Source organism: Haliaeetus leucocephalus, unplaced genomic scaffold (genome assembly GCF_000737465.1).
Source record: "Haliaeetus leucocephalus isolate CR32 unplaced genomic scaffold, Haliaeetus_leucocephalus-4.0 Scaffold186, whole genome shotgun sequence".
Taxonomy (NCBI): Eukaryota; Metazoa; Chordata; class Aves; order Accipitriformes; family Accipitridae; genus Haliaeetus; species Haliaeetus leucocephalus.
The window spans coordinates 1,223,649-1,248,339 of record NW_010972622.1 but is presented as its reverse complement, the minus strand read 5'-3'; the positions used below and the strand labels follow the sequence as shown (position 1 = coordinate 1,248,339).

General features: G+C 45.1%; 1 protein-coding gene across 10 annotated transcripts in view; it reads left to right on the top strand.

Annotated features, from left to right (window-relative positions):
• The first annotated feature begins 202 nt into the window (after nucleotides 1-202).
• R3HDM2 (R3H domain containing 2) overlaps nucleotides 203-24,691 on the top strand; it is a 59,473-nt gene continuing 34,984 nt past the window's right edge. For 5 of the 10 annotated variants that reach the window (XM_010565136.1, XM_010565143.1, XM_010565137.1 and 2 more), the window contains exon 1: nucleotides 204-371. In XM_010565136.1, coding sequence (XP_010563438.1) covers nucleotides 205-371 — 167 coding nt within the window. In that variant the 5' untranslated portion in view covers nucleotide 204. Of the gene's footprint in view, nucleotides 372-15,244; nucleotides 15,277-19,395; nucleotides 21,112-21,215; nucleotides 21,275-24,691 lie in introns of those variants that run through there. The other 5 variants (XM_010565139.1, XM_010565142.1, XM_010565135.1 and 2 more) reach the window with 5 other exon arrangements.

Sequence of the window (24,691 nt, the reverse complement as noted above, 5' to 3'; positions counted from 1 at the left end):
GCGGGTCGGTGGGGCGCGCCTGGTGGCGGTGTCCGCCTCCCGGGCTGCCGCTCTCGGTGGAGCGCTCGGCGGCGGTGTCCGGCTGGGTCTCCGCCATCTCTAGGCGTTGCTGGCCGCCGGGGCTTGGGGGGCCGGCGGTGGGGTCGGAGCGGGGGGGGGGGGGCGTTGCCGCGGGCCGGTTGCCTCGGCAAGTTTGCGGAGCACATGGTGGCTGGGTGTTCCCCTGCCCCGTGCATCTCTGACTGGCCCAGATACGAGGGGCATCCCTGCGCGATCTGGAAGTACCTGAGCTTGCTGTGGCTGCCTCGTTCCCCAGCTTTCTGTGTGCGGTGCAGCGCTTGCAAGAGGCTAAGGAGGAAGAGGAGCAACAGGTGGGAGAGGAGGCCTCACCTCGTTGATGGCCAGGCATCCATTCTAGCGCCTGGGAAGTGCAGTAAGGTTTTCTGGTATCCTTACAGACAACGTCTTTGCTTTGAAATGCTTTCCTGGAAACGTATGGGACTTCTGGGGCCCTTCTGGGTGTAACAAGAGGAGTGAAAATGCTGGAGGGTTAGTTGTCTTCTGGCTTGGTTGGAGCACGCTTAGGAAGGATTTCAGAGACTCTGTGTAGGTCACTAATGCGATACATGCAAGGGTTATTTTGTTACTTGTTACTCTGTGTTCTCTGCCCTGTGACACATTTAAATCATCACGGGTTTTTTTGGGGTACCTGTAGATGTTTGGGCTGTCTGCCTGAGTGTCAAAAGTTGCCTCTGACTCCTGCCAGTGTCGTATTCTGGCAGCAAGTTTCACTGGTAAGTTGATACTACTTAAAGTCTTCCTCTGATCTGTTTCAAATGGTCTGAGAGAGGTTGTCCTTCTGAGCTCCTGATACAGTGTGTAAATAGATGTAGCTGGTGGATTGTTACCTCTCTTCTGTCGCTCCTTGTGTGAATCTTTTTTTAATCCCTTCCCTCATTTCCTTTAGAGTTTGATCTAGATTACCTCCTTCATCGATGGCAACCTTTTCTGCTTTTCAGTCATTGTTCTTTCTAGCCTCTTTGTTTTGAGATGAGCAAGAAAGCTGAGCCCAGGCCTAGGCTGCTGCGCTGGCCTCTGATTTTATAAAGGGCTTGGTGTTGCTCTGTCTGTCAGATACTGGTTATAGGAGGGTGTTTGCCTTTCAAAAGGGCACCACAGATCTGGAGGAGTGCTGTGCAAAGGCTGCGCCAGCTCCTTAAATGGTGGGCAAGGTTCTAGCCTGTTCTAACTGGCTCATTGAGGGTGATTTGCAGACCCCAATGGTTTTCTGCTGTCTTCTGTTATCGATTGTCCCCTAAATGAGCAGCTCTTTGTTAGGCCATAGAGAATCTGAACTTGTTGGTAAAGTCCTTATTTGCCTCTCTTCTCTCTAGGGTCTGTACTTGCTTCTGCTATAGCTGGGTCCTTTTGACTTACTCCAACTTATTTGTCCTGTATGGGGTTTGGTGTAAGATTCCTCTTACTTCACTGTGTCCCAGGATATGCTCTTTTCTGCCATGTCTTCACCTGTTCCCCACACATCCTCAGGTTGATTGTTCACTGTAGTGTGACTGTGCTACACGTTGGTGAGCCTGGCTGACCCGTACTACAGCTACCTTATCTATCAAAAGCAATGAAGAAGCAGTGGTCAGGACATCAGGGCTGGCTGTACAGATTCATTCTAGATGTTGCCTTGAATTTTAATTTGGACATAAGGTTTACATTCTTGCTCTTTTCTGCCCTTCAGCAGTGCTACGCACAGTAGCCTTCTGCACTGTGAAGTGTTCCTTGTGAGGCAACTCCCTGCTCCTAATAAAAAATTAATAATAAAAAAATGTGGGAAGGAGCATCACAAGAATCCTTGCTATTAATTCCTAAACACTTTTACTTGTGACCTCTTGGGGAATTTAAAATTCCCCCACATGGGTTTCTAGTTTTGTGTCTCAGCTAAAATGTTACATGGATGATCATTCCACCTCCCTCACGTTTATTGTCTGAGATTTGTCTGTGATGGTTTCACATAGTGTAATTGTGCCCAAAAACAGGTGTTGGATTTTTCAGAGGGGTAAACTGATTCTTATACCTGGGAGCTGATTTACCAGCTTGCAGATACTACCAAGCACCCTACTCAGTCCATCAGTCCAATTTGAATGACCTGTTGCTTGTAGGTGTCTTCTTAACATAGAGACTGATCAGCTCAGAAATGCATTAGTTTTCCTCCTGAGCACTTAAAGCTGAGCTCAACTGCTTCAACTGCTTTAGCTCTGCCTGTTCTTTGTATACTTTTGTGATGCTTCAGTGTTGACAAAAGATGTCTGGAAGAACAAGGTGTATTTCTAGCCATATATGCTGATAATGCAGCTAGGTGTGCCTTAGTAGTGGGAGTAGTAAGAGAATGAGCTTCACTGCACAGAACACTAAGCAAGCTTCTGGCAGAAGTGCCAAGCTTCCAACTTTCCAGGACAGGCTTTATTTTTCTTAGAGCTCAATGATGCCAGTGTAGTTCTGAGTACAGAGAAACCTTGAGTTTATTATAGCTTCCACTGCTTTTGCGGCCTCTGTTCATGCAAAGTGATCCATTAGAATCTGAACCACTCTGCTGAAGAGGATTCACATGCAACGTGAGCTGGAAAATCCAGAGTTGCTGTTAATCCTGTGTGTGTTGCTCAGTAGGTGCAGATTACTGGCTGTCTTCATTGTCGGAGCAAAGTCAAAGCTTAAGAAGTGTAAGGAACCCAAAGGGTTGGCAAAGAGAATTGCTGGAAAGAAGACTTGGTAAAGGGAGATAACCTGCTTGGGGAGCTGGAAGTATTGCCAAGCTTTGGCGCCTGTTTATCACCAAACAAAGGATAGGCTGAAGAGTTATGCCCTAACAGTAGGGAAGGGTGGGGGGTAGGGAGAAGCTCTTTGGTATGGTGTTGTGGCTGCTTCTTCAAGACCCATGGAACAGCAGAGCTGTCCTTACTTGCCAGCTGTGCGAAGAAGGCTGACTGATGTTACAAAGAACAGATACTGTAAAGGGGAGCATGCTATGGGCCACAGATATCCCGAATCATTGGTGTGCACAAGAGTTGGTTTCCTCTGTCTGCACGGGGAGCAGTGGGAGTATGTTGTGGGACCTGGTTTGCTTGTCAGAAAGCAGATGAACATGTGCATGTTTACAAACCAAAACAGTGCCCATGCTAATTCTAAATCTCTGTCTTGGTGCTCCTTTTCCTGCTGGCAGCATGCAGAGAAGTTCCACACGTGGCTGGTCTCAGTTTGGTTTTTTGTCACTGGTACTTGTTGAGAATCTTGTCTCATCTCTTGCCTTGACCTGTTCTCCATCTCCCTTTGAGAATTGGGACCTGGTTCCCTGTGGTTACTTCAAATAGTTCTGATTCCTTATGCTCCATTCTTTTTTATTCCTACCCTGTTTGGTACCTATAGCCTATTAAGGCTGACTGACGTAACCTCTGTGTCCTTCTGCTTGAATTTGTGCTGGAAATTCTTGATTAAATCATACCAGGTATGGTTGCTGTAATCTTCTTTCCTGATTAAATGGCAATTCAGTAGTTCACAGGTGATTTGCTGAATTTTTTTTTTTTCCAATAGATGTTCTCTTAGGGTCTCAATTCTCCATCCACAGCTCTTTGTATTTTCAATGAGTTGTTAAACATATATTGGTAAAGATTTCCCCTGTTCATTCCTGTTTCTTTGGAATGCAAGGACAGATTGTATCTGCATAAAAAACTTTGGTAACTTATTTCAGTGTGTGTGTGTATAAGATTTTGTTTGTTTGTTTTAATGGAACAAACTAGATGATGAGGAAAGACACTAGACTTTCTTCTCTGTCCACCAAGATGGCAAAATGTGATGTTTGATGGCAGCTTCACTGGATAGTAAATGATTACCCCAGACTCCAGGGATTGCACAAGTGAGGATGGATCTCCACAGGTTGCTTCAAATGATAATGCTTTGCTGGAGACAGCCACCTGGCTTTTGAGGAGCTGGATTAAGACTCCCAAATCAACTCCTGCCAGCTGTGAAGGAGAAACATCACTTGGATGTGGTCTGTTCTCTTATCTCTCCCCCTGCTCATGAATGGGGACTGACTGGGGACTGGTGCCCTAGAGGTCAGTAGGATATGGAGCCAATTGACCCCTCCGTTATCAGGCATTGCGGTTTTTGCTGAGTGGTTCCTAAGGGACAGTTTGAGCTACCTGCATAGCATGAACAAGATGAAACCTGGAGTGATTTAGCAATATTGGACAATGGTTTGTAGCGTTATCTTCTTTGGCTGAGTTTTAGTAGCTTTGTTTGCTTCGACCTTCCTAGGATCAAAACTGAGAAGTTACATTCTATAGTGTAGCTTTATTTTTCTTCATTCAGAGTTATATAATGCTAGTTAGTCAAGTGCTGCTTTGAGCTGCAGCCATCTGACCTGAGGGTCAAGTCTCTAGGCTGGTAGTCCATTCAGCAGAGTGGAATTAAAGGAACTAGTTACTTCTCTCAGATGTTTTCTCAGCTACCTTTGTTGTTTGTTGCTGTTTCGGGACAGGATCTGCATCTCCCAGGGTACTAGTCATTGGGCTGGAAGAAGCAGATGCTTCTAAATCTAGCTGTCCAGATTGCCAGAACATAATGCATCTTACAGCAGACAATGGCCTCTTACATCCTGAGTTGCAACATTAGAATTTGTTAGATACCTGTGGATCGTCTCTTGTTGAGATGCTGGAGGAAGCTGGTCTGTTCGTGTACCACTCATGTGGTGGTGCTTCTTGGGGTCCCAGACACAATCTGATTTACCCAGGCACCGTGCTTGCATAAAACTAGCTCTCTTTTTCTGGTTCCAGCGTTACCTAGGGCCTTTCTCATCAGCCTGCTGCGTGGTGTGCAGAACTATGTGCTATGTTGACAGTTGAAATTAATCCCTTAGTAGGGCAAATACAGTATTTTTTTCTCTGTCTGAACAGTTGCTCCAGGCTCCCTACAGACTCACTGCTAGGTGAATATTTTAGAATTGGTTATGCTGGGCTTAAGTTTTTGAGTTTTCCTTGGGCTGAGAGCAGTGGCCAGGGTGTTTTGACTGCACTGCTCTGCATCACATCTAACTAGAAACGCGATGTAGCTGCTTTGAACAGCATGGTGCTGCCTATGTTTTTTTGGCTTGCATGACAAGTATGAGCTAAACCCAGCAAACAGGGTCTAGAGTGGTACATTATATATGTCCAAAGCCGCACTGACTTGACTAATATCAGGTGTTGTGTTATCCCTTGAGTTAAACCATTGCAATGCTGCATGTCTTGTTCTAGTTAAGTAAAAGCTAAGGCCTAGGAGTAAGCTAGCACCTTCTCAAGTAAGATGGGATGTATAAGGAAGTATGTCCTGTAGAACTTACCAAACTACACGCAGCCAGTCTCTCTGTGGCTGGGAAACTGTTGCATAAGGACCTGGGATTCTGCTATTACCTGGAGTAGTTAGCGTTGGGAGAAGAGGTGGCAGCATTGCTCAGTTTCCTAGAAATTGAAGAAATGTTTGTTCTTGCCTGTCCCTGTTGTTGTCACAGGTCATCTGTAGCAGGCTTTAAAAGGGGTTGGAGGGAATAAAGGGGCCCAGTCAACTGAATTAAAGGGGAAGGAAACTGCTATACTGATGGCAAGGAATTGGCTGTGGGAGAAGCAGACCCTCTTGTTCAGTGCTGGCTTGTGGATCAGAGCAGTGGAGAATGTCCACATCAAATCCCTTCTTCCAGCTGTTCTGCAGTACCTCTTGTTCTGCGTGTGATATCCTATCCTCTCATCAGAGTGCAGATGCATCAAGTTCCCTTTATAGTAGTGATGCCATTTGTGTTGCTAAATTTAAGATTGTGTCAGTGCTGCTATTCTAAAACCCCATTTTCAGGGGGAAGGTGTATAAATCACCCATTTAAAAAAAAAAAAAAAAATCTGTCTGTAGGACTGGTCCCAGCCTTAGCTTCATTTCAGTGCTTAAATTCTTTTAGAATCACAGAATGGTTTGGGCTGGAAGGGACCATTTTAAAGATCATCTCGTACACCCCCCTGCCATGGGCAGGGACATCTTCACTAGATCAGGTTGCTCCAAGCCCCATCCAACCTGAGTTTGAACGCTTCCAGGGATGCGGCATCCACAGCTTCTCTGGGCAAGCTGCTCCAATGTGTCGCCACCCTCATAAAAAAATGTCTTATATCCAATCTAAATCTGCTCTCAGTTTAAAATCCTTGTCCTGTCACTATAGGCCATGGTAAAAAGTCTTTCTCTGTCTTTCTTATAAGCCCCTGTTAATTATCAAAGGGCCTCAAGTTCTTCCTGGAGTCTTCTGTCTCCAGGCTGAACAACCCCAACTCTGTCAGCCTTTCTTCAGCTGTTGTATTCACCTTCACCACTCTACCCTCCAGTTATTTGTGAATGTGATGTGTGAACCAAAGCTTTCTCTGATTACAGTGGAGTCTGGATTTGCCCCACTGTCTTCTAGAGTTCTGATCTATCTATCTATTTTAACTTTTATTTCTTGTCTTCCTTCATATGGTAGGTGCTGATGGATGAAGAAAGAATTAGTATATTGGAGAAATGTCAACTATAAGTAATTTTGTCATTGCATTAATTCCTGCCTAGAATCAGGTGGAGGAACAGAGAGTGCTTTCATGCCAAAATGGGCAGACTTGTATGAAAAGTGTGAAGAATGCATGCATGTAGTCCCAGCACTGATGTTTGTGAGTGTATATGTGCATGTATGCAGTGTACTTAATCTCATTATATTGTTTAATAGCAAACTTCAACTAGATCAGTACTCATTTTAAGAACTTGATTATTTTTTTTAAATTTTTTTTTTTTTGAGGAGGTTGCTGCCAAAGAAGCTATACGAGCAGGATATGTATCAAAACTTTCAGAACAGGTTTTGGGGCTGCCTTTCCCCCCGCCTCAATCACTCCCCAAGTACAGCAGCTTTTGGTGTTGCTTAGCAAGCTGCTAATTTTCAGAGTAATTCAAAGCAGGAAGTCCAGTGTAATGGTGCAGCAAGAGGCAGGAAATGCAGCTTGGCACCTGAGTGCTGAAGACTTTTCAAAGGGCTATTATTTGGCTAAAGATGAACTCTTAATAAAATGATCTTGCCAATATGCTGTGCCTCTGGTACTTCCTCTGCATGCCTGTGCCAAACTGCGTTTCTTGCCTTAAATTCTTCACAAATATACTTTTATGGCCTGATCCAAAGGCCCCAGCAGAGATTGAAACACACATCAAAATGACTTGATGGCTGTTGAAATTATGATGAACTGCTCACCATGACTGCAGGGTCAGAAAATTTCTAACTTGTTCTTCAGCCCCTAAAGCGAATAAAAGGCAGAAAACATTTGTGTCTCTTTGACATAGCCCTGGCAGGTAAGTGTAATGTTGGGAGGAAATAAGCCCTGTGGGCCAAGTGAATTTAACTTTTACCTTGGTCTGAATCTCTTTTTGGTTATGTATTTTGGAAGTGTCTACAGCTGCAGCTGTAGGTGGTGGTATGTCTTAGAGACTTGAAGGGGTCAGAGAAGTAAGTGGCAATGCTGATTAATGCTGCTGGGGTCTGTGGCAGGGGAAGGCGGCACTTCAGCTGATGCTACATTTGCATCTCACTAGCTGAGGCTAAAGCATCAGCCTTAAATAGGTAGAATAGTTGGTTTTGGTTTTGGATGCTGTTCCCAGCTTATGTCAATACTCCATTGTCCTCCTGGTTTCTTTCATCTAAGGATCTCAGTTCCTTAGGAACAGCAGTTGCCCTGGGAATCACTGAGGTGTGAGTAACACTTCCGTACTGTTCAGGAGCTTGTAGCATGGCATGGAAGTGACTGGGCTTGAAGAGAGCCCAGAGTCCTGACCTTCAATCACCACCTCTGCCTGAATGAACTGTTATCAAGGTTTGCCCTTTCTGGTGCCCAGTATGACTGAAAGGCTGTCTTTGCCTCACTAGAGGCTTTTTTTACATGACTATTGCTGTTTATTTTAAAGTGTAAATTTCTGGAAGTTAATGCTAGCAAAATAGGTACCGCTGTATTTAGAGTGATTAGATTATTTTATTGCTGTATGTTTGTGGTTTATTGCAGAGGTGCTGAAAGCCCTGGATATCTAGGTGCTTCATGTTTGGATGCTGTTTGTTTTGATGGACTTCACAGATGGATGCAACATCTCAGCACCTCCAGCTGGTGGTGACATGGTCTCATCACTCCTGCTAAAGAACTTTGCTCTGGGGAGAAGGCATGGTGGTGGAAAGAAGTTTAAAGCTGATATTTTTTGTGAGATACCTTCCTGTTTGCAATAGAATACAAAAAGAGTGTTGATGACCAGGTAGACTCTGTTTCCAGCAAGCAGCTGGGTTTGTCAGTGCATTCATCTTTAATTCTAGCTGATCCTTCCCAGCACTTCAGATAAGGTGAAAAAGGGTGTTTGCAATGTCTTTTTTTTTTTTTTTTAATGCCTGACAGCTTGTTCTGTAGTTTATCTGTGGGATGATTTGGCTGTGAATTAGAGGTAATTAGTGCCAACTATTAACTTCCTCTAGCAAGAAGTTTTGCTTTGTATCTCTGCCCATTAAGATACCCCAGCTCTGAAGACCAAGTATGGTCACTCTATGGAAAACCAGCTAAGACACTTACTATCACCCTTATATGCAGCAGTCATCAGGCACTCAAAATACATTTGACTTGCTTAATGTGTGAAAAGCACTGGCAAAAGAGACACTACTACTCACCCAGTGTTATGGAATGATGCTAGTTACAACATCCCAAACATGCTTGCTTTCCACACCCACTCTGGCACCATTTCAGAGACCTGGCCAAGTTCCTGAAGGGTCTTGTAATTTGGTTCATTAATGCCTAGATCCATCAATGATCTACTGTATATCCTTATTTTTTCTTTCTGGATAACTCCTTTAGGATCACTCAGAAATTAGCTGCCTGGCAACATGAAAGTGCAGATATCTAAATGAACTGCATGCTTTTCAGCTGGTTCCATAAATGTAGTCTAAGTAGAGCTGTGGCAACGCAGATCTCTCGCGGAGACTTTAGTGAGAGTCCAGGCTGATACTATGCAGTCTCCCCAAGTAGTAGAGGGAGGTAGCCTCCAATAAGCTCTTGTGTCTGCTACCCAACTAGCTTTATTAAATCCAAGTTCAACACAAAAGCAGAACAATGTGTCTGTCTATTCCCAGTGCAAGCTTCCCAACAGCTTGGTTTCATGTGACAGGTTGAATTGATGACTAAATGTAGTGTCTTCCTTCTGAATCATGTCACAAGAATTTTACAGCTTGGACCTTCCTACTTTCCTTTCCTTGTCTGTGAGAAGTAGGTGTGGAGCCATGCTGCTATCAGACCTCTGGGCGATCTTGGTGGCTTGCTGAAGACATGAGATCGGCTGTCAGCATGTGTTTTGATTTTAGCACTTTAGCTTTTTGCCCTTTTTTGTCGTCTTGTTGATTGGATTATTATTGTCTCTTTATAAAAGGGAGGAATATTGCTAGTGTTCAGAAAGGGAATGGGAGGGTTTGTTCAGTGTATGGCCATGACATTCTGGCAGTCTGAACAATGGGTGCAACAAAATATTTCTCCTCTAGGAGAAACTGCTTTGGGGATGGGGGAGGAAAGCTTTGAGATCATGCAAGGAAAGGGGGTGTATAAGCAGAGGATGCCCAGTTGTGAGTCAGATTGTGTGTGTGTCTGATAATGGAACCCAAAATTTACTGTTAATGGGTAACATCTTAAAGCATCCCAAACCCACTTTCAGTTGATGCTGAATTTGAGTTTGGCACCTTGGCTTCCAAAGCAACTGCTCAAGCAAGCACTTGCACAGACCCTATCGCTGCTGTAGATGCTACAGGATTATACCCATCACTTCCTAAATCTTCTCACATACATCCATTTGGAGAAATACAATGTCAGGAAGTACAGGCAGAACGTGGAACAGCGGTGGACAAAATGTCCCTGATGTGGCAATGCTGTGGTGAGGGCAGAACCCTGCTGGAGGAGAGAAATCCATTCTAGATCACCCACTTGGCTTTAAAAACTCTCTCCCCCAACTCTCATAGCTGCTGCTTTAGATGTCTTTAACAATACAGCCATCCCTAGAACCGGAATGGTGGCACCAGGTGGCTTCAGGTGGGGGAAAACAGAAATGAGGACAAAAAGACTGTTAGCATTTGCTGAGCAGCTGCGTGGCAGTGAGTTAAGCTGAGTCTGCTAGGCTTTGTAGCTCAAAAGAGACTGGAAGCTTGAGGTGCAGAACCAAGTTCTGGCAACTTGGGCACTAGATGGCCTCAGGATAGAAAGGTGCCTCCCACACAAGAATCAATGGGGCGGCAAGAGGGCTTTTACTGGAGACTTGGATCTTCTCTCTCTGTGTCAGCACTTAAGTGACTTTGTATGGAGTGTGCATGTATGGGGGGGGGGAAGTGAGTAGAGGGTGTATATCCACTGTGTTACACAAAGTAAAATTTATGTGTGGGCAATCCAGAGAGAAGCCTGTTGCTTCACAGCAGCTTCTCTGGCCTGTGTTTGCTGTTCTGTAGCACAAGGCAAGTGCATGCTGCAGGAAGCCTGTAGAAAACCGAAGAGCTTTGGCCAGAGCTGCTTGGCGAAGCATTGGGACATAAAACAAGGAACATGGCAAAGTTCAGGGAGGCCTTCCCAGTCAGTGCCACAGCAGGAGCTAATAATAAAGCCATTTTGGTCCTACTCCCCTGTCCCATCCTGTCCCTGCCCATGACTGTACATTGAGGGATTTAGAAGGGGAGTTTGCAGCACTAATACATTAATCCTTTCTACCCCACTGTGAGTAGGTGCATGTAATCCCTGTTTTACAGGTGGACGATCTGAAGAACAGGGAGAAGAAATTATTTGACTGAGCATCAAAAGGCAGAGCTGAGCTAGGTTAAGAACCCAGGAGGCCTGCACTTTCCTGGCTCACAGGATGGTGCCCTGCTGTGAACAGGCAGAAGGGTTTGTAACTCGAATGTGTTGTGCTGCTGAAGTCCTGATTCTGTGGGACAGGTTTTTTCATTTGCTGAGAGGCCTTCTGTATCAGTTAGCTTTGATAGGAGCTAGTTGTTCTGAGAAAAAGGCTGAGGATGTCTGAATGGAGGAGTTGTTCTGGAGGCCAGCACAGAAAGTGTCTCTGAGAAATGTATTTTTTAGGTGATGTGACGGCATGAGTGTGGGAGCAAACAGTACAATCCTTAAGAAAGCCTTATGTTTCTTGTGGCTATTGGGCAGGACATGAACTGCAGTAATTGTATACCTTAAGGTTTTTACTGGAAGTATGATTAATCCATTCACACAATACAGCAATTTAATAAAAGCATGCATAGATTTCCCTCTCTCGCTCTTTTTTTTTTTTTTAAGAGCTGGAGGTGACATTTGAAAGGATAGTGGGATGTAGTTGAGGACCAGAGTTAGTTTCCCCTCCCCCTTCAACTATATCACAATCTCCTCCATCTTTTTTTGAACCTTCTCTTGATTTCTGAGTCCTAGTAAACCCAGCTGGAAGACAGCACAACCTACTTCCCGGTTGGAAGCAAAGGTGAGCTGTGCTTCTGCAGAGATGTTTTTGTGTCTGAGTGTGGGCAGCAGCAAGAGGAAGGGCTGATGATTCCCCGCCTGTCTGTCAGTGCTGGGATTCCCCTGCATGTGTGTTGTCAATGGGGCGCATGCGGGTTTATGATTTTGTATAAAGCCCGGTTTCATTATGTATTGGGAGCACAAGCTGTCTTTGTGTACTGCAGGCTGAGTCACTGCTGCCTCCCAGTGAATTTCGGTGATGATTATTGAGTGTGGGCAGATGCAGCCTACTCTTTATAGCAGCTCGCTTGTATTTTTTTAATGAAGTTTTAAAATTTTTATATTGCTTTGACATTCTTTTCTTTGAGAAACTAATTTCTCCTCAGCTGAGTGTAGACACAAGAGCCACTTTATTACAGAAGGTGTTTGCTGTATCTCAGAAACTGACCTCTCTTGGGAGGCTTTAGGCATACTATCTATTAGGAAATAGGATCCTGTCCTGCCTGCTTCCCCATGTCCCAAACAAAATGAACAGGTGCTTTGAGCACAATCCTTCTGTTATGATTTGACCTTGGGACGGAAAAGGGAGAGCATGGACAGAAAAGAGAATGAAGATCCAGAACATGGAGAATGTAGAGAGGTGCTTGTGTTCTGCCTCCCCAACTGGGTGCAGTTGCTCCAACCTCAAAGCTGCTTTTAAAATTAGAATAGCCCAAAAGCAGCGGGGCTGCCCTTCTCCATATCTCCCCCAGATCAGTTTCAAACCTAGGCTGGGACTGAGATTGTTTGGCTTCATTTAAACAGGGACATGGGGTTTACAGAAGCAGTCTACCTCATTGGCACTGACTGGATGTACATGAAACCCCCTGTGTTGAGTGCATTTCAGACGTGGTCTCACCAGTGCATAGCTCCCCAAAACGGGAAAGGTGGTACTGGCAAAAATCTCAACTTTCACATGTGATATATCTGGGATTTTAGCAGCCTAAGCAGTGTGGCTTTGCTGTGCTGGTACAGTGAAAGCAATTCTGCCCTCTTGCCTGATGCTGTGTTTGTATTGGTACAAATCTGCTTCATCTGATACAGCTGCTGCTTATGGGAACAAGCTACTTGGATAATGAAACCTCTGGCCTATAAGTGACTCTATGCTGAGAGTTGTACCAACATAATTGTATGAATAAATGAACTGTTCAGTGAGCAGCAGAACTGGTGAGCCCAGCTTCTTAACGATCAATGTCTTGTGGATGGATTCTGTGCTAAGGATTGATCTCATGATTCTGTCTTGCCACTAGTGGGAGCATTAATAGGTTCTCTGTTATCTGGTCACTTACCAGAAGGCTTTTTTTGAGGTTTTAACTGGTCTGTAAGAGTACCCTCACAGTGGCTGCTATGTTGAAATGTTAGTTGGACAACTAAGAGATGCACACAAATTAGGATCAGCACAATTATACAAGCCTTGACTATTATTGTTGCCTTGCAGTGCTCCAGTGATTAAGACTAAGTAACACAGTTTTGTTCACCTTCGCTCAAATTTAGGGCAAAATACATTTTGGGAGATCTTTGCTGAAACCAGAGGAGCCACATGTTTATGATTTCCTGTTAAGACTGAGGTTCCTTACAAGCAGGCATCAGGTCAGTCTATTGAACTTCCTCTCAGTGGCCTTTTACTTTCTTTTGCTTTTATTCCTTCACATATTTAGTAATTTTTTTTTTTTTCTGGGGGGAGGACCCAGAATATTTAGGGAAAGCTTCTTCTGTGTACTGATTTATTAGGTTTTGAATAAACTGTACATGATAGTATTTTATTTTTCCTTATCAAAGATTTACTCAGTATTTTCTTCTTAGCAGCAGTTTCCTGTCTTACGAGTACTTGGGAAACTGGTGTCGTTGTTCTTCACGAGGAAGCAGGGAGAGATTGGTGTCTTTCTGGTGTTATTTTTTGAAACTGTGAGGACAGAAAAAAGCAGCCATCTGTCAAAGTATTTTTCACAGGTTCTGCAAAACCTGGAAAAACCATCTTTTTCTTTAGAGCAGCCCAATGGCAAACTGGTATAAAGGGGCTGTATCTGTGACCAAGGCGTCTTCATAGTTAATAGTAAATGTGAAATGTGTTAGGCTCTACAGCTGAAAGGTGGAACTCTTGGGTCTGATAGTAACCTTTCTAACCTTACTTACATCACTTCTACTGTGTCCTAATTCCCACCACGAAAATACAGGTGATACCTATATTGCAGACTTGTCCAGACAGTTGAATATTTTAGGTTAGCACGAAGTTTGTTTGTTTGTTTGTTTTAACATGCAGTTATTAATTCAGGAAGGGCAATGGAATCCAGAGAGAACAGCGTTCTGAGCTCTTTGTGCTTGTTGCCTAACAGGGTGGTGGTGGTGGTAATGTTTGTATAGTATATTTATGTGTTTTTGTATATTACATACATTTTGTGCAATATAAATGTTGGGACACTTGACCAGCAACTGATGTTATTATGAATGATGAGTGGAAGTGTCTGAATTTAAGGTAGCTGGATTTAGAAGAGAACAGCTGAATAGAGAAAAGGCTCTAACTTTCCCAGTAGAAACATTGGAGGCTTGTTTCACCTTCACCCCCCAATAGAAAACCGACTGTACCAAATAAGTTCTCAAAGCTCAACCTGCATTATATGAGCTTTATGTGTGCTCCCCACCAGAGCAGGACACACAGGTAATGGACTATACCTGACCCTGGACACCAGGCAGCTGGTGCCCATACTGCTGCGGAGTCACTGCTGCACTTGCAGGGAGGGTGGGCAGATACACGCTGGCTCTATGTACTTCCACCCATGTACTTCCTGCAAGCTCTTCAGCATGGAGGCTGTTTCTCTTTTTTTGGGTATATGCCTTGCTGCAGGGCTCTGATCCAGAAGGGGTAGCCCTGGTTGCTGTTGCTATGTTAATAATAATAATTGTTTTGGATTCCCAGTTTAGAGGGTAAGCAAATAAACATCTGCTGGGATCAATACATAGAACTAGGTTGCTGCAGCATCCACGAGCTGCCCAGTTTGTTGACACACATGCTTTAGTTCATGCCACCTCTCTGCTTTTCTCTCCTTCCCCTCCATTCCTCTGGCATCGGCGCATGTTCTATTTTTAAACTGTGCTGCGCTCTGTATTGCGGCATTTCTCTTCTTGAATTATTTATCAGTGTTTGGAGCTGAATGGAGTGTGGTACGTTTTTTCCACTGCTCGTTACTGCCCACGTGTCTGTCTTGAGCCATTGACAGATTTGGTTCATGTCAAATCACGCCAGCCTCGGCTTGGAGAGGGGCTGGAGGGGATGATGGGGTTTAGTTGCAGCCTGTGCCAGTGCAGGATCATTCAGATCTGTGTGTGTTTAATACTCTCCTTGCTGGGGTAGACAGGGAGGGTATGGTTGCCATGATAACACATCCTCAGCTGAGCCAGATTTGAATGGAAGGTCCCTTTTTATAAAATAAAAATTCTATTTTACTGCCTGGAGACTGGCTTCAGCCTAGGAAGAAGACACCTCCATGCACGTGTGTGTGCATGCACGTGCAGAGAAGACAGCATCAGATTCTGTGCGCAAGGCTGAGGTTGACTCAAAGCTCCTTGGGGGTGGGGGGTGGTGTTTAATTTTTACTTAGTAGAAGATGGTCATTTCTTTTAAATTTAAAACGCTTCTCTGTTCTTCCCTGCCATGTCCAGTGCAGGCACCCTTATCCATCAGAGATGGCAGCACAGCCTTTAAAAGGAGCGGGTGAGCAAGTTGTTTCATCTCTGAATGTTTTTTCCAGCTATACACTAAACTTAATTTGCCCCTTCTGCTTTCTTTGAGTGTCTCTCAGCATTTATATTTTCTCCTGCTATCCCTTTTTTTCCCCTCTTCTGGCTCTCCTGTATTTTGCTTTTGTTTTGTCCCTCTGAGCTGATGGAATGAGCTACTCTGCATCCCTGCTGCTTCTGGACTTTCTTCCTAATGGAGCTGGGGAGACTGCTGTCCTTTCGGTCAAATAGGAGGAGGAAGGGGTCTGGCTGGAGGAAAGAGCTGCCCTGTCGCTTCCTTGCTAGAGGAGGTGTCGGGGAGAGCAGAGGCAGCAACTCTGCCTACCTCCCCTTGCAGAGTCACTTCAGAAATGTCTGCAACTGGAAAAGTCATTCAGTGCCATGTTCAACTCCCACATTGGGAATGTCTTGCTGGCATGGAGCAAGCATGTACTTACTGTGTGCTGACTCATTAGTGACATGAAGTTTACTATGTCTTTATGTTCTTGGCATAAAGGGGGGGGGGCTAAAGGGGGATAGAATTTAGAGGGCGAGGCAGTCCCAGTAGCAGTTGAGCAAGGGACTGGACAGTGCACGTTTATAAATGCCGAAGTGCAGTAGATGCAGCTTGCAATGAGCACTATGGCTTTGAGCAGGCGACTAGTGCAATCTTCTGCAGCACACTGTGAAAACGCAGTTGTGATTACTGCTAAGTTAAATGCTTTAGTCCAATGAAACCCAAATCTCGGGCAGTGTGCTTTTTTTCTGCTAGGCTCCGAAGTGAAGTACTAATTCTGCCTTACAGTCTAATTTCCAAATTCTTCTCTCTTAGGCCAAGTAAGCTTCTTCAAGCGTTCTTGTATTGTTTCTCTTAGTTTCAGGAGTCCCACCCCTGTCATCACCTTGGTTTTATAGGTCCTGGGTGTGTAAGAGTAGCAGGTGCCTTTATTTTATGTGTGTTCCTGCAGCACTTGGAGTGACACTGATTCCCAGCAGCAGGATGAACTGAGGACAGTGTAGGCCAGGGCTTGACTCTTGGATCTTGCTTCTTTGGACATAACCCAAATTTGTCTCTTTTCTGGTAGTAGAAGCCGTTCAGACAGAGTTCTTGATGGCCTGAGTTTCTGTGTCCTCCTCAGAATGTTGTCCTCCTCACAACTCTCTGACTTGTGACTTTTGGGAGCGGAGCCTCCACTGTGCAGGTACTTTTTTTCTTTTTTTTTTTTTTTTTTCTTCAATCTACCCCTTGTTCCTTTATTGTGGCCTCTTCTGAGGAGACCTTGGGCCTGATAAAAACATGCTAGTTGTAGGACTTATGTGGAGAGAAGTGGTCATAGTCTCGATGAGGAATCCTGGCTGTTCTCCCTTTCTTCCACTTGTGTGCCCCATGGAAAAGGATGAGTAAGACCACAACATCCTTTCTGCAGCCCCAACTGTGGCATTTCTGCTGGTCTCCTGCTTTCAGCTTTTCCATGGGTGCCTGCTCTGGTTCTGGATGTTCATGGAGCTGTTCTCACACAACATGTTAGAGTAGGTAGCTCCCAGCAGCAATGTGCTGCAGTTCTCAACCTTCCCACATCTTCCAAACACGAAGAAGTCTTTCTGCTGCATACACACTCCTGCAAAACAAAATAAAACAAGCCTGTGGCCTGGAGGACTTATGAAAGATGTTTGACTTGCCATGTGTGGTGGTTATTATGGTGTCTGCCTAAAAGTGTTTCCTGTCCAAGCTGATCCCTTAGCTCAAATGCTTGGTGTATACCTGGCAGCACTCTGAAGTTGAGTCACATAGGCAGCCAGCTTTCCAAATCTCTCCTGCAGTCTGCATGCTCATAATGTCCTTGGAAGTGTATGGTGTCTGGAGTGTGTGTTTCTACCTATATACACTTTAGTAATTAATGATCGCTTGCAGCCTGCTGCTGGATGCAATGAGCAAGGTCAGTTCCAGCCCAAAGAACAGTCTGTGATACAGTTCTCTAACTGCTTGAGGGTTCCTTTCTCTCTCTCATCCCCATGGTGCTGTGGTGGCTGAGGCTGGCACAAGTGAGAGCGCTGGTGTTTGATATGCCTGCAACGAGGAGTCTGTTCCAGGCTCTTTTGTTTGGGTTTTTTCCCTTTTCTAAGGGGAGAGGGAGTTTTCTGGTCTGGGTGGGTAAATGAATGAATTTAAGTCCATTGGTAATGCTCTTCTCCCTTTCCAGCTGCTGTAGGTGTCTGATGTAGGCTACCTGGTATGTCTGTCACATGGGGGAGCCCAGTCCTGGGCTGATGGTGGGGGTTTGCACCAGTGCCATCCCACCATCTTGGTGTCATGAGTCTTGACTTTTTTTCCCTTTCTGATGGGATTATATCCACTACCTAATTGACATGTCTTCTCTCAACAGAAGCTGGGCTGGGCAAATTAGAGCCCAGGCTCATTTGATATGTCTGCCAGGGAGGGAGGGAACATGTCTTCTTGCTTTTTTCTTTGTTTGCTCTGCGATATTACTATGTTAGGCATAGGCAGCTTCCCTGCAAGCTGGGAGCACAGACAATACCTAGAGCTGCTGCATCTTTTCTGTGCCCTGCTTTCACTGACCTAGTTTCATTGTGTGCATGTGCACACACACACACGTGAGATAAATAAGCAAATGGCTCTCAGGTGTGAAAGGCAGGAGCCCTCTCTGTAGGGCTTTGTCCAGGCTGCTGGTGGGGCTGACTTGCTCTTCCTTCTCCTCCTCCTCCCACGCAGGATTTACTGTCTCCCCATCTAAGGAGCAAGATGCAGCTTAGGAAATCCTCTCACACACATGTGCTTCATGAAGATGAAGTGCTGCCGACTCATAGTGACAATGGGCAGTGATTTTGGAAAGAGCTGGACAAGCCCGCAGGAGGCTGTGTCTGTGCTGTCTAGGGCAGGTGCTTGTGTCCTAGGGCTGGAAGGCTTTCTCAGAAATTTGTCCTTGCTGAGCTGGCTGCCAGGCATCTAAGTGCTAGAGATCAGGTTTGCAGGCTCAGGCTTCTTTTCTTTCTGCCTTAGTATCAATCTGAAGAAGTGACAATGGAGTTTCAACAGAGGGTCCTAAGCTTATTGTATGTTTTTGCTTGCGTAACATGCTCTGCTAGCTGGGCATCTTTGAAAACAGAAAGACCTGGTAGAAGGGAAGAACAGCATCCAAAGTTCCCTTCTTTTATAGGACTAATCTTGCCACTGCAGGGGTCCAGAGTAGAGGATGCCAGCAACTGTCCTTAATGATCCTGAGTCGAAATGCAGCAGACCACAGATGCTCCTTAGCAAAATAAAGCTCCTAGTTTCACTAGGTTTTGCTGAGATTTTAAGGCTCTGTCTACATGGAGCAAAGATCCTTGGCCTGGGGAGGGCATGCTGAAGCACTGCTCCTGAATCTGAACTCCTCTGTCCCTTTCTGTTGCTTCCTCATTTGCAAAGTAGCTGCCAGAGCTTCTTCAGGGCTCAGAACTCCAGGTTTGGAACTCCAGGTGCCTGCCTGGGTGCTAGGTGACAGGAATAAACAAACTCAAAATAGATGAGTTAAAAACTGATGCTGAGTTGTAGCCTAATCTCTGAATCTTGCAGCTTTGCTGGGTTCAGCTGCCACAGGGAGTCACTCTGAGCACATGCTTTCTGCCAGGGGGTTGTGAATGGCCAGACTGACTTCCAGCTAAGCAATCCATGGAGCCGTTGCAAATGCAGTCACTTGCTACCTCTCAGGGCTTGCTGTGCAGCAGACTTGAGAAACTGCCATAGCAGAGCCTGTGAGCTCAGCTGAAGGCCCTCATCCTACAAGCTTGCACTGCGCAGACAGTGGTGACTTTTTTCTCAAAGAGCTTGGGAGATCATGGTTCAGTTTCCTTGGACAGGCACATTTATTTAGAAAGTCCTTTGCAGAATTGGGAGGAAAGAACTTGAAGTGGCCAGAAATAGGAGGCATAAAAGGAACTTGAATCCTTTGGATCTGTCTTCTTGCACCTTCTCTTGGGGAAATCTCATACAACATCCATGAAGCCTTTGCACTCAGCCAATGTGGGGGTTGATTAATTGTGGCCCTCCACTTGAAAACACTGGTATAGCACTGCAACTGACTTTTGTCTTATCACCCCCTGTCTTGCCCCTCTGTCATTCCTTTCTCTCTGGTTCTCTAGCCATGGGACCCCCTCTTCAAATGTCCGTGTTGCTGTGGGCAGAAGCAGGGAGCTGTTTACTGCAGCCAGGATCACAGCAGTTTCAGCAGGAAGAGGAGGACAGCCAGCCAGGAACATTCACCTGCTTTCTGCATGGGCATGACAGGCCTGATTCAGAAGGCTTTGAAGCAGGTTGAGACAGAAGCTCATGCATACGTTTAAACTTAAGTCCTTTGCACAGCAGGGCTGCTTTACAAACTTTAACCTCTATTTGTCATGGAGCGGAAATGTATCAGGTTTCTGTTGTCTGTCTCCTTGCTTTTTAAAAGCTTTATTGGACTGTTTCTTTGGCTGTAGCAGGGGATCGTTTAGAAGAAACTGCATTAACTTAGCAAAAGTGGTAAAGGCAAGTCCTGAAGAGAGGCTTTACCAGCACAGCACTATGCTATTTGCAATGGATGCTGTCAGTTAAAGCAGTGCATCTCAACCTTTTTGCAACTGTCTCACTTCAGCCTCTCCATCTCCTTCAGCCCAAGGCTGATCCTGCCTTCTCATCTTCATCTCCCTTCTCTTCAAAGCTTTTGCCTTTAGACAGCTGCCCTGTGAGGCCTGCTACCCCTTGCTCTGCTGCCAGCTCCAGCACTGCCAGAGCTCAGCCTGAGCAAGGAACCTCCTCGAGACCAGCTGCTGACCGAGCTGATTGTATTTGAAGTCAGCACTGGCCCCGCAAGAGCGCGCGCTCTTCAGCTCTGGCTGCCCCTTGCCTAGGATGGGCTCCTGCCCAGCAGGAACTGTTGGTGCAGAAGAAGAATGATGCCTACCTGCTGTTGACCAGTGTTTAGGGCTGTAGCTGGAAGATCTCCGTAATCCAACAAGAAGCAACTTCTGAGCCTAGCGAGGGACAGGATGTGCTTGTGCACCATGCTTGGCAATGCTGCCTTGCATGCTTGAGAGTAAATTTTAGTATATGGACAGGAGACTTGATCGCAGCCTGTGTGCCTGTAGACTCACCAGGTCTGGGATGGAAAATCACTTTCTGGGGAAAATTTAAGCAAGTGAGAGGTTTAAAACCTCTCTAGTGCCATTTGTGTTTCTTGTTTCCTGTCTGTCAGTATGTAGTCACTAATAAATAAGCAAGAAAAAAATAACTGAATTGAAATGAAACCATTAACAAACTGACCCCTTGGAAACATTATGGCAACAATGATAGTGAAGCAAAGCTGCCTGTAACCTACCTTGGCATGTGTAGGGCGTTCTGCAAAGTGTAGTCCATGCACTTGAATTCTTCTGGAAGATGCTGATGTTTACTGTGGTATCTCTTCTTTGCTCCTGCACTTACATTTGTGTTGCTCCAGTGCCTGACAGGGGAAGGATGCTGTGTCTTTAAAGCCTTCTCAGGGCTGTGCGGAGGCAGTTCCATTGAAGTATTTGAATGAGAGCAAGAGGGGGGTGTGCATGTGGCTATTGGCAGAGCTCTCTGACATCCCTCTGAACAGCTGGGCTCTGCTTTGCTTCAGAGCTGCTTGTCAGAGCAATTAGCTTGCTGTAGCAGCAGCAAAGATCGCTAGCATTTTATTCAGGGTTGAGAGCTGGCGGGGGCTTCTTAGAAGCGATATTATCTTGGCAAAATTCCTCTTGAACTGGTTGTGGCAATGAAGTCTCCGTTGAAATCAGGAAACAGATGACCTGCTGAGAGTGCAAAACCACCACGGTGAGTTTATTTTTAGAATAAGTCTTCAATTATTTTGGGCTTGAGAAAGATTGACCAGAGACTTTTCTTTTCCTCTCCCTGTACCCCCACCATGCAAAATACAGTATAGGTATAAGTGCAAGCAAGTGTTTCAGGGATGGGGACCTGACATCATTCATCTCTGGTAAGTAAGTGACAGGATTTCTGCTGCTTGATGGGGTTAATTTAAAATGGTGCTGTACTAAAATGAATATGTGGCTCTGTGATCTCATTCAAGACTTGAGAGTGTGAGATGAGCTTTCTCCTTTCTCTTTTTGTGATGCTGGGGATGCACCTACAGGAGACAGGGGAATCCCCAATAAGCATACTGTACTCTTCCATGTCATTAAGGAGTTCCCTGTGACAGTCTCATGGGTTGTCCTTGTGTCTTAGCTTGGTGTTCATGCAGCTTGCTCCTGGGTAGTTTCTGTTCATTTTGCAAAGGCAAAATACCCACTGCTCTTCTGCTGGGTTATACGTTAAAGGATTTGCTTGTCTGAAGCTGGCTAGTTGATGAAAAATGTTGACTAGTTAATTGGCTATGTGCCATATGACATTTTCAGGTTAGCTTATGCAATTCAGTGTTCTGTAGGACTATATTGGTGTTCACATATATATTAACCCCATTTTTAAATTATTTTAAACCTGTCACTGAATTGGGTTTGGGTTTAGTGGAATCAGGACTTTGGATTGCCTTTACCTCCTTCTCATACATGTTCATCATCCAGTCTTGCCTAAAAAACAAGTTACTGGAAATGATGCTCCCTTCATTTGAGATTTAGTGCTAGGAGCTGGTTTTCTTGGGCTTGAGGTATTAGCCAGTTACTGTACTGCAGGATCTTCATTCAGGTGCATTGGACCTGTTTCCTTTCCCTTCATGTCTTTAAAATGCTTATTTAAACTGGAAGCATCACCTGTGGCTTGAGGATCTGCAAACAGCAACAACAGCTGCTGCAATGAATGGTGAGCACTTCAGCAGGTGAAGACTGAGTTCATCTTGCTGAAGGCTGTGGGAAAGTAGGAAGAGGAATATCTTACCCACACTTCAGACTCCCCCTTCACTGTCAAGTCCAACTCTTGCAGCTGGCAGCCAAAAGATAAAGTTGATTTTTTTTTTTCTTTTAATCATCACTCTCCTCTTTGTTCAGTGATCAGATCAATTTCTGGATCCCACCTGGAAAACAGCCACAGTGTCTTGTATTTGCTGTGTACCCCTTGGCTACTTAGTGTGTCAGGTGGCTCACTATCCTCTGCCAGCATGGTGAGAAGCAGTAACATCAGCCTTGAAAACAGAAAGGGGGATATAGATAGCAGCCCTGCTTTTTGCCTTCCTCCCAAGGAGGTTTGCCAGGAACTGGAATGCTTTGGGTCTGATTAGTAAAGTTTGAGGATCTGCTTTGCCAGCCCAGGTCAGCTCAGGAATGGTAAGCTAGACTGGGGAATACCTTGCGCTTTCAGCCAGCTTTTTAATCTTTGTGCTTATGCTTCTAACTGGTGCAGGCATGGCACAAGAGAAGTGTGCCAGCAAGAGGATAAGAGCTATTTCTAATGTGCATTTTTCCTGAGCCTGGTTGCCACCTCTGTATCTGCAGGTGTCTCCTACCTGATGTGGTATTTCATTATGGATGAGTTCAGGTGGAAGGAATTCTGTTTGGGGTTCTTTGAAAGAATTAGGACATGTGTCAGTGGGAACTGTGCCAGGGTTTTCTTCTGAGCCATGGAAGGGTTAACAGAAGTTCCTGTTCAATGCTGTCCTATTGCATCTTGACACTGTAGAAAGTAGGTGGATAATTCCTTGCTAGCTTTTCAGGAAACCCCTGTGGTGGACAGCCCTCATTAATTGTTGCTGGGAAACTGCTTTGACGTCATGGGAGCAGTTCCCTGGTCTTCAGATGAATACAGGAATAGCTCATGATGGGGAAGGGAAAACCGGTGTGAAATGGAGAAGGGAACTCTGACGGGGAGATTCTCATCTGAGATTTATCTTTTCTTTCTCCCAGCATTCTGCCTAGGGACCCTCAGAGGAACTGTCCACAAAAATTTACAGCATTATATTTGGACCAAACGTAAGCCCTTCCTTCTCAAGAACTGTTGATATTGATGGCTTCTGTGATTCTTTCACTTTTTTAACTATTGGCTGGTTGTTTGTTTTTTTTTTTCTCCCCCAGATTTTGTAAACAAGGGGTGAGAGGGTTCTTGCTTGGCTTCACTGCAGCTCCCAAAATAAAAAAAGAACAACAGCATCACTGTTTTGGTTAGTTTGTTTTTAACATCAAACAAATAATATCCCCTTAGACTAACAGAAGGAAGAGCAGACGGACTGAAGATGGCTGCTATTGCTGTGAACTTCAGGCTAAGAGAACTTCTAAGGCTGAGACTGTTTAAACCCACTGTCTTTAGTATCAATCGAATTTTCTTTCTTTGCAAATCCTCTTGTGGTGTTTGTGCAGTAGGCTCCTTTCTCCCAGTGTTGTCCTATCTGTCCAACCTGTCAGCTTCTGGGAGGTATGCAGAGCTGTGGGCGTCTAATAACTGTATAAGGAATTCTCTGCGTCTCCTTTTCCATGCTTGCAAAATAGGTGTAAGCAAAGTTTACCCGTCCAGTTTAAAGTGCTTAAGAGATTTTTGTACCCAGAAGTGCTGTAGAGCAGCAACGAATGTACTGGGTTGCTGATTGAGTCTGGTGTTTCCAGCTAGGGCACTAGAGGGCTTGAAATGCAAGTAAACTGTCTAGCAAAGAGCTGACATCAAGGTGCCTCAGTGGTGGGAGGAATGAGGCACCGCTGTCGATGTTGAGCAGGCACTGCAAACAGAGCTCCATTCTCCTTTTCTTGTCAGGTCACTTGAACATAAAAGCAATTCCAGTGCACGGTGCCGTAACAGTCAATAATGGATGCATTATTTTAAACTGATTTTTTTAACAATTTGTCATGGTTGCTCACTTGTATCTTCATGTGATAACTCCCTCCACACATCGTTTTCTCCTCTCGATGCATACAAAAAGGAAACATGCATCAAAAGTCAAGGAATAAGCCTAGTCGGGGTGGGGAGGAGGCTTTCAGTGGGGTCGGGGGATCTTTACAGCCTCTGGCTTTGGTGCTGAACTGAATTATCTTCCCCAGGAGATCTCCAGCATGCCTGAATCCAATGATTGCCGCCTTTCTGTGCCGTCAGCATTTCACAGCAGAAATGAGGTGGGAGTTCTGGTCTTGCATAGCATATAGGCTGCTTTTGGAGTAAAAAGAAAGGACCTGAATATGCAGGCAATCAAGCTGGATTCTCTGAGCACATCGGTCAGCTCTACATTGAAGTTTCCTGTCAGGCATATGGCAACTCTTCCTGCTGCTGCTACACCCAATCAGCAATTTTCATGTACAGGGAAAAAACCCAACGCACTCTTCCTCTGCCGTTTTGCTTTTTTCCTTTGGTTGTGAGCCCCGAGTCCCTCAGCTGACTCAGTGATGGCAGCTGACTGGATTGTGCAGTGGACATTGCCATCTTTGTATTCCTGGCAAATGAACAGAATCTGTGTTAATTCACTGACATAATTTCTCCCCTCCTT